At 43.7% G+C, this 14578-nt stretch overlaps 2 protein-coding genes across 2 annotated transcripts in view; both read right to left on the reverse strand.

Annotated features, from left to right (window-relative positions):
- The window catches only part of LOC106817611 (WASH complex subunit FAM21-like), a 28084-nt gene that overhangs the window by 9953 nt on the left and 3553 nt on the right, over positions 1 to 14578 (reverse strand). The window contains exons 2-9 of the mRNA XM_014822290.1: positions 13985 to 14149; positions 13771 to 13827; positions 13387 to 13563; positions 6171 to 6389; positions 5677 to 5854; positions 5268 to 5372; positions 4892 to 5007; positions 4199 to 4378 (exon numbers count right to left, since the gene is read on the reverse strand). Coding sequence (XP_014677776.1) covers positions 4199 to 4378; positions 4892 to 5007; positions 5268 to 5372; positions 5677 to 5854; positions 6171 to 6389; positions 13387 to 13563; positions 13771 to 13827; positions 13985 to 14149 — 1197 coding nt within the window. The remainder of the gene's footprint in view (positions 1 to 4198; positions 4379 to 4891; positions 5008 to 5267; positions 5373 to 5676; positions 5855 to 6170; positions 6390 to 13386; positions 13564 to 13770; positions 13828 to 13984; positions 14150 to 14578) is intronic.
- The window catches only part of LOC106817612, a gene marked incomplete in the record, with an annotated part of 24700 nt that overhangs the window by 3533 nt on the left and 6589 nt on the right, over positions 1 to 14578 (reverse strand). The window contains 2 exon segments of the mRNA XM_014822291.1: positions 603 to 732; positions 1028 to 1305. Coding sequence (XP_014677777.1) covers positions 603 to 732; positions 1028 to 1197 — 300 coding nt within the window.

The following is a 14578-nucleotide window of genomic DNA, read 5'->3' on the forward strand; positions in this document are numbered from 1 at the left end:
GATTTGTGCCGCAATTCTGCATTTCTCCCTATACTTAAGTTAAGGAGTGAATGTTCCCCTTCTTTTACACCTCTTGACCTTTGACCTTTGACCCCCACAGCTTCGACATCTCCCAACTCGTTTTGACGATCCCCCGCCAATGTGCCGAATATCGTGACCGTACGTCGAGCGTTAAGATTTGTGCCCAACTGTTACAGACGCACGGACGGACGGACGGACGATCAAGCGATTCTACAAGCTGCATCTGACTATGTCAGATGAGCTAAAAACTAGTAACAAGTTAGTAACAGTTAGTACAGTTGCAAGTTTAACAACCAAATACCAATTTCATCTGCTTTTATCTTAAGATTTATGTCTTCTATGATGTTGTTATTGAATCGTTGCATTCAGTATGACGTAACACGTATCTACTCGTAACATTTAGTATGACGTAACATGTATCTACTCGTAACATTTAGTATGACGTAACATGTATCTACTCGTAACATTTAGTATGACGTAACACGTAGCTACTCGTAACATGATCTCACTTCACTAGCAGTTACTCATTTTATGAATTCAGATGTAGCTAAGAACATAATCACAGGCTCAGGGTTACATACTTGTGTATCAACGATAGGGCTTGATTTTACTGGTTTCCCTATTTTTTCTCCTGCTATGCTAAACAAGGCAGGCTCTTCCTCATCCGAATTATCAAACAGCGCCATGCCGCCAGGCTTTACCTTCGACTTCCTGTCATAAAACACGAAGCAAAAGTGAATAGAGGACAGACAACTACGCATACGAAAATCATTCATATTTCATTAATATTTGACATTCTAATAAAAGATCTTTTAGAAATATTCCTTTATTTTAAACAAGTTTTCACAACTCAATGAAATTAGGATTCACGTGCATTTTACAGGCATAGTTCATCTAGACAAAGAATTACCAACCGAACATTCTTTAACAGCTAAGAGCCTATTGCTTAGCGTTCAATCATTATAGCGGCTGCATGGACCTAGGAGCACAACCAGTTCACACGCACCTATCGCGCGTCAGCGGGGGTGGCACGGTAGCAAACATGTCTGCTTCCGGCTCTTCTGCGAACAAACTGTTGCTCGAGGCAGAGAGTGGCGTGCTGCTCTTCTTCTCGCTACTCGTCTGGCTGTTTGAGCGGCCCATCTTGCTACTGGGTGGTGCCTCACCTGTCTTCATGCCCTCCTCCTCATCTTCATCCTCGTCACTGGGTGGACCGTGGCTCTTAATGCTCGCAGCAAACGGGTTCTGTGCATTGCCAAACGTGGATACTGCACTTACTGGCAGCTGCGACATAGGCCAAGAGCACAGTTGTCATTACACAGCGGACAAGACTTAACATCTGGCTTGTAACTGCTGGGTTACTAGTTTTGTGCGCAGGTTACTCACATATTAATTGTGTGATATACAACATAGAAGTAGGGAAGTTACTGAATGCAACTGGTTAATTGCACATAAATTAATTTATTTGCACAGATCAATAATGAATGTTTGTAGGTGTATCATAACATCAACTGCATGAGTGGTTCTGAGCACAAATACCTCAGGTTAACATCACAACAAGTGCCGCAGAGCGACAGCGCTCACCTGATGGCAAAAATATTTCTAATGGTGATTGAACCATGAAACTTTTTATGTAGCGCAATTATAACCTAAATTAGCTGAAAATAACCCTAGAACCTAGAGGCTACTGTTCCTTTAATAACTTGCTGCATCTCTGAGTATTGCACCAGCGCGTGGCCAGTGCCAGGCACCGGCTGGAAAAAATACAATGTGTCCAAGCGAACAATGCGAACAATCAGTGCGAATTTTATACAGTGCAACTGAAATGCGAAATATAACCTTGCCGCTGCGGAATGCGGAGGTTAAGCCTAGAAATCGTAATGATTCCGCAGAACGCGGAATGGTTGGAGACCCTGCCCACAGGGTAAATAGACCCATGTGAATGCTGTAGACAGAGCTATTTGGCTTAACAAGGATCATGATGATGCACAAACAACAATAGTCGCACTTGGAAGGAATATCAGATATTCCACAATAAAGAAAAATACCTATAAAGTTCGATTTGACAAATCTGCAATTTTTTTCTAAACCAACTTTCGGAACACAAAGGTTTTCAATATGTCAGTATGTAGAGTCACTTTTTAAAAAGAGAGAATTGCAGGTGAGAACCCTGAGCACATACGTACCACAGTGGGGGTCGTGAGTGGGCTCTGTGCTCCGAACAGATCAACATCTGGGCTGTCCTGCTGGCTGCCAAACAACAGATCTTCATCCTCAAACAAGCTCTTAGACCGCTTCTTACCCTGTGTAAAGCACCAGCAACAGAGCATCACATCTAAGTCAATAATTAGCATAAGAGGCCAAGGGCCCATTTTCAGAAACATTGTAAAGTTATAAGTAAAAGTAACTACTTAAATGTTACTATACAGGAATAGTGTTGACATTTACAGTTGACGATTACAGTTAACTGAGTAATTTGCTATGAAAAGGCCACGAATATGATAAGGCCGGTAATACGATGAGGAACAATCACAAATCTCAAATTCAAATATATTTACTGTGCATAACATGAAGATGTGCATATTATTATAGTTACTCACATAAATAATGACGAACACGAATAAATAACCGATTAAAAATTACGTAGTCGCGTTTTTATTATGCACTGTAAGAATTTATTCGCATATTTATATTTAGTTATTTTTATCACTGTTTGGTAGCCACAAGAGGGCATTGGAGATCATGGGACAATTCCCGTAACTTCACAAAGTTCCATGACTTATGAGTCTCATGTTAACACTAAAGTATACCTGACAACGAGCGACAGGGTTTCAGCGTAAGAGAAATTTCAACACGGAGAGATTTGTGTTGGCACATTGGCCCAATATGAGAGCATGTCTGTCAGTGATGCTATCGTAAATAGAACCTTATTTCACCAGATCGGTGGTACAGCGTTTTGGTAAAATTGCTGCATAGTAAGCACTTGTAAGGCACCTTGAAATTTTTCCACATTCTCATGAACTGGCAAAATTATCATTCAAGCTGCCAGCTACAGTTCTTACCATACCTCTGGCTTTGGTTCAGTCACGGCGGACAGTGGCTCTGTCTTGTCTACTAGGACAGAGGTTGAACTACTAAAGGCGCCAGTGTCATCCAATGCTTCGACTTCGCCATCATCAAACAGCGAGATGGGTTTCTTTGCTGGTGCCACGTGTGGTACCCTGGCAGCAGACTGCACTTGCATCACAGTAGTAGTGTGGGACGTACTATACGAATGAGACAGAAATACTATTTCAGGGGTAGAAATTAACTTTTGAACAAGGGAGTCCAACAGACTCCATGCCCTCAAAATAATGGAGTCAGCAGCAAAATAATGGAGTCCGCAGACTGAAGTTCAAAACTACAGATATTAACAATAACGCATGTGATTATTTTGAAGATTCATGTGACTGCACGTCTGCCAAATTTTCTTTGAACATTTCCTGGAAAAATACGGTAATTCCGCGAGGTCGTGCTCTGGAGCAAACTAGTTAGTATATAGCAGAATTTTCAGGGAGTTACACGGACTCCTGCATATGTCAAATCAGGGAGTCCGACAGCAAATCAGGGAGTATTTGACTCCGGACTCGCGTTAATTTCGCACCCTGCTATTTAATTTAACTTTTAACTGAGCACAAAATGGCTTCAATGATATCATCAGCAAATTCTTACTGTAAGACCATTTTATCTGAAGGATTATTCAAAGAAAAAATGTGACGAGTAGATACATGTTACGTCATACTAAATGTTACGAGTAGATACATGTTACGTCATACTAAAAGCCCAACTGTTGACGCACGCACGGACGGACGGCCGGACGCACGCACGCTTATGCGATTCTACAAGCTGCATCTGACTATGTCAGATGAGCTAATCATGCACACAGGATGACTGTCGTTCATCGAGAGGCTTTATTTGTCCTGTACAGCTTGTATATATATAGCAATGCATATATGTGTAGTGCCTCTTATGAGATGAACAAGTGTAACACAAATTATATTACACATTATACACTATTGTACACACATTATATACATATATATATACATTAGCAAGCAAGACCATGACATGCACAATAACATTACGTTGACCCAGGCAGACACACGACCAGGGCCAATGCTGCGTGTAGTACATGTACTCTACCTTGTCCAAAGAGAGGAACAGCACCAGGTGGGAGCTTCTTGCCACTCATCGTTCTCTCCCTCCTTGGCTCAATGAGTCTCTCCTCCTGCTCTAGCTCCTCTTGCTGTACCTCCTCCTTAATGGATGCCGCTCTCGTCTTCGTCTGTACAGTAGGGTCATCGAATAGGCCTTGGTCCTGGCACAAGATAAATCCTGGTCAGAACCATTTAACGCAAGAAAAGAAGAAATTATACGACAAACAAATGCATTAAAACCTGGGTCAGTCCTACAAACATGATCATCAATATCGGTTTTCTTGATCTCATAATACCGGTGCTAATACTCGGCTTTGCATAATACAGAATAACATAAGTGTGTGAATTCTTCCTTTAAGAAAGACAACAATGCCGGATTGGCTAATACTGCTAGGTTAGCCATACTCACCTAGTTTGAACACGGTTTTACATGTTTGCACACTGAAATTTTGACACTGTCGCAGTTTTTTTTATCAAGCATAGACTTTAGGATGCCCAGTTGCGATGCTGATTGGCCAGGACCACATATCATCATGCAAGACAGATATTTCAATTTGCAAGCTAAATAACCTGCAGGCAATGATAACATTCGAAGTGCTGACAACAGAGCTGCCTTGCTCATATAGCAAATAAACAGCTCATCACAGCTCCAATTAATAACAAATGCCTCTTGCCTCGACTTCCTCCTGGTCAAAGAGCCCTCCTTTGCTGGAGAACAGACCAGAGCTCCGGGCAAAAGGATCGTCGTCGTCGTTCCCTTCTTGCGGGGAACCGCCAAACAGGTCTTCTTCTACCACAGAACGTATTACAAAACGTCAATAGCATACTAACTCGGTTTTGTTTACACTATGATACAGAATTTTCAAGCTGAGATCACAAGTTATTTGTCACACTTCAAAGAATTCACCTTGAAATGTCCCTTCCACATTTCTATACACCCAATAAAAGATATGTTAGTCCCTGCAGTACTTAAATTATCTGGACATATTATGTAGGATGACTTATTTAATTCATGCTTATAGAAAACAAGAGGAACTTGTGATTCCATACCTTTGTCACTGCTTTGTGATCGTTCTGCCTTTGATTTAGTTCTTTTCTTCTTTTGGTTAATGGATTCCCTGTGGTGACTCCGATTGGAACTAGACCTCTGCCGCTCTGAAACATGTGCAGACAATGAGGTAAGAACCTTCAGGGTATTAGCCAGGAATGAGTATTGTGGGAGTGCAGAAAAAATATTTGGGAGTGCAATGTTTTTGTATGTGTGGCTTTAGATCAATATTTTAGGACGTGCTACACATTTTTGGCCGTGCCATTTCAAAACTGACCGTGCAAATCACGGCTGCACGGCTCGCTGGCTAATACGTTGCAAACCTTGTCAACAATTTGATACAACTTGATTTATCAAGATGTCCTAAATTAGAGTGGGATGTGTGCAGTTCTTGCAATATGAAATTATTACCTGTGGCCTTAGTATCTTTCCTTGCATTTGGTTGGAATTTGGAAGACAACTCAGCAGCAACTCTTTTCTCTTGCCCAGCCTCCTCTTCCTCCTCTTCCGCCTCCCCTTCTTCATCACTCCAGTGTTTTTCATTGTCCCTCTCTTTTTCTTCAAACAGGTTCTCTTCATTAGTGGATGACTGTTGTAGACAGAAAGTGAATATGTACGTATAAGATGGTTCAGGCACTAACGTGTCATCTCATATTTATCTCCATTTCCTACATATTCAGTTATAATGAATAACACACATAAATTGTATAACTTTAAAGCATTTGAACATCAAAATAATATGTGACCAACTCCCTCAATAACTGACACATTTAATTTCAACACTTTCCATGACATGTTAATTACTTTTAATGTAATCACATGACACGTACAAGAATACTCCCATGTTACAAGAAATTAGCATTTACATCCTTGCACCCAGCTTCAATAATTCCCCATTCTGATACCTCTGAAGTGTCCGACAATTTCCTTCGTTGTCTGACCTGTTCGTCAGACTCTGTTTCCGAGGCTGTGTCATATTCATCCGACTGCTCACTAAATGCACTGGCGCCCTCTGTGTCATTCTCGTCACCTTCACTGGAGATGTCCCCTAGACCGACGTCCTCATCTTGTGCAAAGGCAGGGGTGCCAATGATGTGGGGCAGTGGGCGGTGAACGTACGGGTCCTGAACAGATATGCCGATCGACAGACTTTCAGTAATAACAGGGTTCATAGTAGTAAGACACATGTTGAAATAAGGACTTATAAGACCCTTTCTGGAGGCCAAAATAAGACTTTTTTACGCAATTTCTGATAGATCACCAACTATTAAAGTACACTAATAATATTTATAAACACAATTGCACAGCAGATTTAATTATTCCGTATTATATATACAACAATTCTTACTCTAAGTCGAGAACAGTTTATAAAACAATTTATATGAAATATTGTAGGTTGACGAAATAAAATATGTAGAGGGCTATTGCAGAGATGGGATCATGGTTTAGCAGCAGTTCTATTAACACAGTTATATCACAAAAGTCGGAAATATCTGGGACTAGTAGTGTAATACTGAGTCTCTTGTACCCGTGATCGTTAGGGTTCTGCGCATATTATTAAGAGATATCGCTGTACACATCACTGATATACGTAGTTTAAGCACAAACATCTTTACTGGTTATGATAAAGTATACATAGAATGTGTGCTCCTGTACGGAGCTGAAACATATACAGATAGGTACGCGTCATACAAACATAAACTTACATATCAGGCGTTGCTCGAACCAGAGAGACCGGGTACAAGATGGCGTTGCGCAAAAGATGCGTTGTTCCCCGACCGCCAAGAGCGGTTAAACCGCGCACTTCCGCGGGACTGGGCGCACGCGACCGCGGTGTGTTGTATGTAGCATTTCGCGCTGCCCGCTATACGAATTTGCACGCCGAAGGAGGGCGGGCGCGCGAATCCGTATAGCGGGAAGCGTAACATCGCGCAGTTTTCGTCACACCTACACCGGCTCTGCTACGGCGGGCATTTGCTGCTGCTGCTTGCGCTGAGAGGGTCTATGTTCCCCGTGGTACTGCCGGAACGTACCCTGAGTACGGTCCGGTATACCGGAACGTACCCTGGCACTAGGGGTGAGTATTGCGACCAAAAACCGTATTGCAATATATTGCAATACGACAAAAAACCGTATTGCAATATTTTCGATACGTATTTGGGAAGTGATATTACCATGCCATGTATATAAGTAACAATTTGACTGTTTTAATATCATCATATATTGTATTATTGACAATGATTTAAAATTTCTCATGATTTTTCTGAAGCAAACAGGAGAAGCACTGGCAATGTTTTCGCAGCTGACAGTGCAGCAGGCGCGCAAATCCATTTGAATCTGTGAGGGGGACGACAGTAGCAACACGCGAAGGGGGGGAAATTTTGAAATTAGACCCCTCAGGATGCGTTTTCTCTGCGCGAGCAGGCCGGGGAGTCCCTGTGCCACGCCCACTGAACACACAACACACTCGCACGCACGCACGCACACACACACACCACACACACACACACACACACAACACACACACACACGCATGTTGGTTTGCTGCATAATGATTACTGAAAAAGCGGTGTCCACATAGCATCATAAAATCAAAGGGGGGGGGGGGGGGGGAGGGGGGGGGGTAAACCAAAAAGCAAAAACCCAATCATTTATGCGTGTTGAGGCTGATACACAAAATAATCTGGATCCGTTATTATTGTTGTCCAGTCATATACTATATGCGTGTATAATTATCATCAATTACCTGGCAATGGAATATCATACATTAATTAACCATGCTCAGTTACTAAGTGTCCTCTTGCATAAATATAGCTCGATGTTCCACAGCTTGATCAGTGTCTAAATGTGAAGTGATATTCTCCTAAACTTCATAAACATAACTTTCTCTGCATGGATTTCTGCATAAGAATTATTTAATTATAGAGAAAAAAACGTGTTAAAAAAAGAAACTCGGTACTAAATTTATCAAGATACATTTTTCTCAAGTTGTGCATGATTATTTTTATGTTCTCAAATGCACTTGAATGAAATGAAAAAGCTGCTGCAAAAAAAGCGGAAGAAGCCAATCTGTTGACGCACTATCACACAATAAAAAGGTTCTCACTTCTCAAACAGGCACGCACGGCACGCAACGCCACACACTTACACACAAAATCATGCGTGATCCAAAAGGCGTGGGCGGGGGGTGGGGACATATTTGCATATGATGTCCCCCTCTGAAAATTCGTGGGGGCGGACATGCCCCCTTCCCCCTGAAATTGTGCCGCCCCTGAGTGCAGTCCTCTGTGCCGTAACAATGTCACCCGCATGAATGAATCCTCTCGCAAAGGCACTTCCGTGCGCTGGAATACACAATACCCCTGCCTGCATAATTGCGCTGAATACTGGATTACTGAAACTTAAACTGAAAACTGAACAGATGTCCATGTGGGTGCTCGACTTCAGCTTGTATCGCTCAAGCCGCGCGCGCAGCACTCGATCAGGTAGAGCATAGGCTAATATATAGACCCTGAGTTGCCCGTCATCTCTGCCTCGCTCAGAGGTCTGCCGCCCGCAGTGCTCCATGCAGTGGCCGCTTACGCAGCCAATACTGTATGCCGGTCGTCGTACGCATTGTCGTTTTCGCTAATATATTATTACACGCCAGCTGCCAATAATTTTCGAGCCCATTAACAAATAATAGACATAACAGCCAAAGTGTCAGTAATTTATTATCTTGTATATAGCCACCGTGATCGCTTAAATATCGCATATCGGCGAAGTTGTTATCGCGCATATATCCGAGATTTCAACATATATTGCCCCAAAATACCATATACCGGTATATCCGGTAAGTAGCCGCTACCGGCACTATCTAATATGCCGCCGACCGTACCTCCGCCTACTCACTAACGAGTTCTAGGAGTCGTCTACGCCTACTCCTAACCGAACCGAACCTAACCCTAACCCTAACCCTAATCCTTAACCCTAACCATATCAAATAAGTGACCAGGCGTACGTTCCGATACCGCGACAGCGTACCCAGGGTACGTTCCGGCAGTACACTGCGGGGACATAGACCTTATGACGCTGCTTGCTTGCTTGCGCCGCTGCCGGCAGGGGCGAGTATTTCTTGCTGCGCGCTGCTTTGCCAGCAGTATCTACAATTAGCCTATGTGTTAAAAACTGGCACGGCCACGCACACGTGCTCGCAGTATTCGCGGCCAGCGAAATTTTTTCCCAAACGGTATAACATAGCAAAGATAATAGCGCTCGCATTTGGTTGCTTCGATTTGCTTTGCCTTTGCAGGGCTCGACTTTAACGTGGCCCGGGTGCCAATGGCCACTGAAACGGCGTCGGGCCACCTGAAACTGTCGCGGTTGTGCCCGCCTGCACCAATAAAAATTAAGGCCGCTAGCTACGCGACCGGTTCTGGACGAGGAGGCCGCTAGCTACGCCTCCGGACATTCCATCTCACACAGAGATCTTGCGACACGTACACGCATGGATTGCGCAGGGGACGCCTGCTGATGCCGAGTGTGTGTGTTTACGTGTGTGTGTGTGTGCGTATGCGCGTGCGCGTGTACGTGTGTGTGTTTGTGTGTGCGTGTACCCAGAGTGTATGTATAGAGAGGGGTGTAGGATGAATACACTGTAGCGAGCACGGAAGGGTGGTAGGGATGATACACTGTAGAGACAGAGAGGTGTAGAGGGAGGGTGTAGGGATGATAACATGCTAGAGACAGGGAGGGGTGTAGGGATGATACACTGTAGAGACAGGGATGGTGTAGGGGGAGGGGTGTAGGGATGATACACTGTAGAGACAGAGAGGGGGAGGGGTGTAGGGATGATACACTGTAGAGACAGGGATGGTGTACGGGGAGGGGTGTAGGGATGATACACTGTAGAGACAGAGAGGGTGTAGGGATGATACACTGTAAAAGACAGAGAGGGTGTAGGGGGAGGGGTGTAGGGATGATACACTGTAGAGACAGGGAGGGGTGTAGGGATGATACACTGTAGAGACAGAGAGGGTGTAGGCACTGTTAGGGGAGTGGTGTAGGATGATACACTGTAGAGACAGAGAGGGTGTAGGGGGGAGGGGTGTAGGGATGTGCAAAAGATACCAGCAGCTGAGCCAGACTCTGATGGGGTCTGACCCATGTCAGAAATTGCATTTCGATTCATCAGAAGGTTCAGATGACAGTCACACTGACATTGAATGATTGAAGGACAGTTTTGATTGACATCTTAATGACATGAGTTCTGCTACTTGATGAAGATACTGGCAGCAGGATTTGAAAGCTTTTTAATATTTGGAAACTTATTTACTCAGTCAGGGGTTTTGTCTTTCTTTGTTGTTGTCGTAATCTAGTTATGTTATTGCGATTATTTGCTAAAACACATACCCATAGTTAGGATACAAATAAATTATTTAATAAATGTAGCAACCGGCCACCTGAAAATCCATTTGGCCACCTGAATCTCATACTCAAGTCCGCCGGCCGGCCACTCTGAAAAAAAAGTTAAGGGCAAGCCCTGCTTATGAAAGAGAACAAACGCCCATTTGTAAATGTTTTGTTTGGGTATTAGACCGCTAGTAAGGTAAGTTTTCTGATGTATTTTCCATGAAAAACATATCTTTTCCTCATTAATATAAACATATAATATCACTATAATGCAATTCTTTCGGCAAATGTGTTATTTTCATCTCAATCTTTAAGTTATGAGAGGGTCTGGGCTCTCGTAATATAGCATACGTACGTATGTCACGCACTCGTAGTGCTTCGTCGCAGGTGCAGGATGCGAGGAATGAGCGAAGGCTACGACAGTACTACTAGAGCACTACGACTCGGTATATAGTACTAGGGCTACGACAGTACTAGAGCTAACGTACCGTACTCGCTACTCCGTTGACGCTAGTGTGTAGTATACTAGTACGTTAGTCAGTCGTAGTAGTCAGCCTAGTGTTTAACCCTGAGGTCAGCTGAAACGTAACTAATCGGCCACGGCCACGAAACATAAACAGAAATTCTGGCAGCTATAACTATAAGTATAAGCTAGACCCGCTGCATAACTGAAGATTAAGAGAAACATAAGCACATTTGCTTTTTTTTGTTTCCACAAAGAATTAGCAATCTTATCAGTAATAATTATATGTTATAATAATGAGTAATTATCGCTGTCTTTCATGTGAAAATAACATCATAGAAAATTATACTTATCTAGCGGTCATAAAACCAAACAAAATTTATAAACGGCGTTTGTTCTCTTGATCTTGCAAGGTTTTCATCAGTCAAAGCAAAATCAGTCAAGAAACGGCATGATATTGCGTGTACATTCACTCAAACCATGTTGTTTTCAAAGAAAACATACTAAAAAACTACTTTAACCTCACTTACAGAAGTTCGCGGAACGTTTGATGTAAATAATTGGCTTTGGCTACAAGTCATGGAGGCTGAACATGTTTGCAAATTCAGCCAATCAAGAGAAGGCGCCTACAAAACCTTCCATGTTATACCTTTGGGGAAAAATGCGTAGGGTGAGGTCGCACGACGTGCCGCTTGCCACGGGCAGCGCGAGGGTCAGGAGGTTGCTCAAAACATGGCACGACGCAGCAGCGCCGTAACCTCGCGTGCATGCATTTGCAGATAGCATCTAGTACCGGCCCCCCCACGTGGAGCGCGTACCGACACTTTCCGGTAAAAAGCTCTGCTGATAGAACAAAACTCTATTTACTGGCAGTAGTGGCCTTCATCGCGTAGCGGCCAACGAGGCACGAGCGCGTTCATCAGCTGAGCTGGACAGCAGTTCTGAGGTGGTTTCTTGTAGGAGTCACTACGTCTTAGCCATGAGGCGCGCCACCCCAAAAAAAGTTTAGGGGCCGTTTGGAGATGGCCTCCTGCCGTCCATCGCGAAATGTCGGTTGGATTGCGCCCAGTTTTCGCGTAGTGCGTTTTCAGACCCCTGTCTCAGATATCTCTCTAAGTGGACAAAAAGGGGGCGGCGTATTCGCGTTGGGCGCGCAAAATCCGGGGCCGCAAGTCCGTCTAGCCGTGAACGCAACAGTACTACTACGTCTACGTGTGCTGGCTAAGATATCGGTGTGCGGAGCCCCGCTTAATTTCCCGAACGGCATTTTAAATACTGACGCCATCCGCATTGTTCTAGTCCACGCGCTCCCATTGGTCAAGCAATTTAGAGGGGCCACTGGTCAAAACGCCCCTGGCCTGCGCGTTCCGATTGGGTTGGCTTGGGGTCGTTAGCCACGCCCCGAGGCTACCGACCCACGTGCGTTGGAGAAAAACAAAGAGACAAAGAGAACATGTTCTTACCTCAACTAATTTGGCCTTCTTATTCGTATTTTCTGATTAACATATTACTCTATCACATTACTCTATTACAGTAGCTCAAAATGTAACACATGTGACTGGTTGTGATCTTTTATGAAAAAGCCATTTCGCCAAAATTCAACACAGAAAATGTTGAAAAATGGTCCTTTGGCAAAAAAATTAGGACTATTAAGTACTTTTCTAAGATTTCACCAAAAATAAGTACTAATAAGGGCCCTTATTTTATTTTTGGCAAAATAACTACTTATAAGACTTTGGAAGACCCGCTACGAACCCTGAATAACTCAACAAAGCATGGCAACCACCCTCCACCTGCATTTTGTGCATAAATGTGTTCACACGGGCATAAAAACGACATTGTGTGAAATGACGAGCTGTAAACGCAAAACGTGACACCACAGCCATTGAATTAAAACACATTATCACACTGGAAACTCGAACACGAGGTACGAATAAAAAATTATAACCTATGGTGTAGGCTAACTAGGCAACTCTCAAGATGTTCAGGGTTCAGGGAACAATGCTTTATATAAACATGATGTAGAACCAAACAATGTTGTTTTCTGCTGGCAGGCATAGCAAATAGCAGGCAAAAATGGTAGATGCTCACCTACATCTTGTATCATCAACGGTATCATGCCCGCCTGTTCTCCAATGTGTGTGTGCGAGCGTGCGTGCTACACGCGCTTATGATCACAAACAGTGCACGCTCCTCAGTAATAGGCACGGCTGCTATCGCACGAGTGTGTGCAGTGTGCACTCATCAGATTCCAGAGCATCACTCACCTTTGCCTCAAGGATCAGTTCCTGTGTCTGGGCGTAGTCTTCTTCTTCTGACTCAGCATCCGAATCACCTGTGCTCATTTCCAGCTTGTCAAATGATTGGTCGACGACGGCGAATCCGAGCCGGACAGCCTGTGACATGCGCTCGATCAGCTCAGATTCCTGCTGCTCCTTCGTCTTCTGAAACAACAGTTGATTTGGTTGCAATGGAAATGCAACTGGATTACACTTTCGAGAAAGATCAGTGATATATATGGATATGAATGCCTATGTGACTCAGTCGCTCAGCACCTAATTTTACAGCTGGCAGATGTTCGAGATTCATAATTTTACGGCTGTTTAATTGCCTGTATGTGCAATGGATTATACTACTGTCTGAATACATGCCTCTTTCGGTTTCTCTTCCATTTGTTTGCTTTCTTCTACTTCCTCGTCATAAACACGCTGGATAAAGTAAATGTTGTATATAGATACACACCCATGTCACACACAGTAAGCACTAACACATTTTTGTGTTAACACACATCAGCACCAAAAATATTGACACGGTACAATAATGGACAAACACGTGCATAAATCAACGGACTCGAGGCATACATACAGTCTCTATAAACTGGGTGTTGGATAGGTGAAGAAAGTCGTTGAACACATTGTATACATGTGCGCTTGACAAGTGAGCATCTCTCACAAGGCTATCGACTTGCTTCTCGACATCATGAGTTTTCGCAGTCATTCGATGTGAGAAGTCTTGCAGGAGCAGCAGCAGCTAGCCATAGACAGAGGAGAAAAATGAAGAGGTCAGGGTTCTCCCTACGTTGCGCAAACGGGGCGCACGCGCCCCGTTTGGGAAAACTCCCTCCTGTTTGAATCGGTGCGCCCCGAATTCCACAACAATAAAAGTTTGCCAGCGCGAGAATCGATCGTCAAGAATTGCAGTTCGACCAGGACATCCGACGCGTGTATTTTTACCGTACCACGCATGCACTGCAGACAGTAGTCACAGTACACAAGTTAACCTGGCAATGCACAGTTAACATGTAACTAACTGTAGACCGACTCGGCTATCTTATATATACAAGCCCAAATACCGTCTATGGTGTGGTGGCGATTTTACGCATTAATTAGTCGTACGGTTATAGAAACACGCCCCCCGGACCCCCCTAGTTATTTCTCTTTCATGCACTGATATTATCCA

The sequence above is a fragment of the Priapulus caudatus genome, unplaced genomic scaffold (genome assembly GCF_000485595.1).
Source record: "Priapulus caudatus unplaced genomic scaffold, Priapulus_caudatus-5.0.1 Scaffold1793, whole genome shotgun sequence".
Lineage (NCBI taxonomy): Eukaryota > Metazoa > Priapulida > Priapulimorpha > Priapulimorphida > Priapulidae > Priapulus > Priapulus caudatus.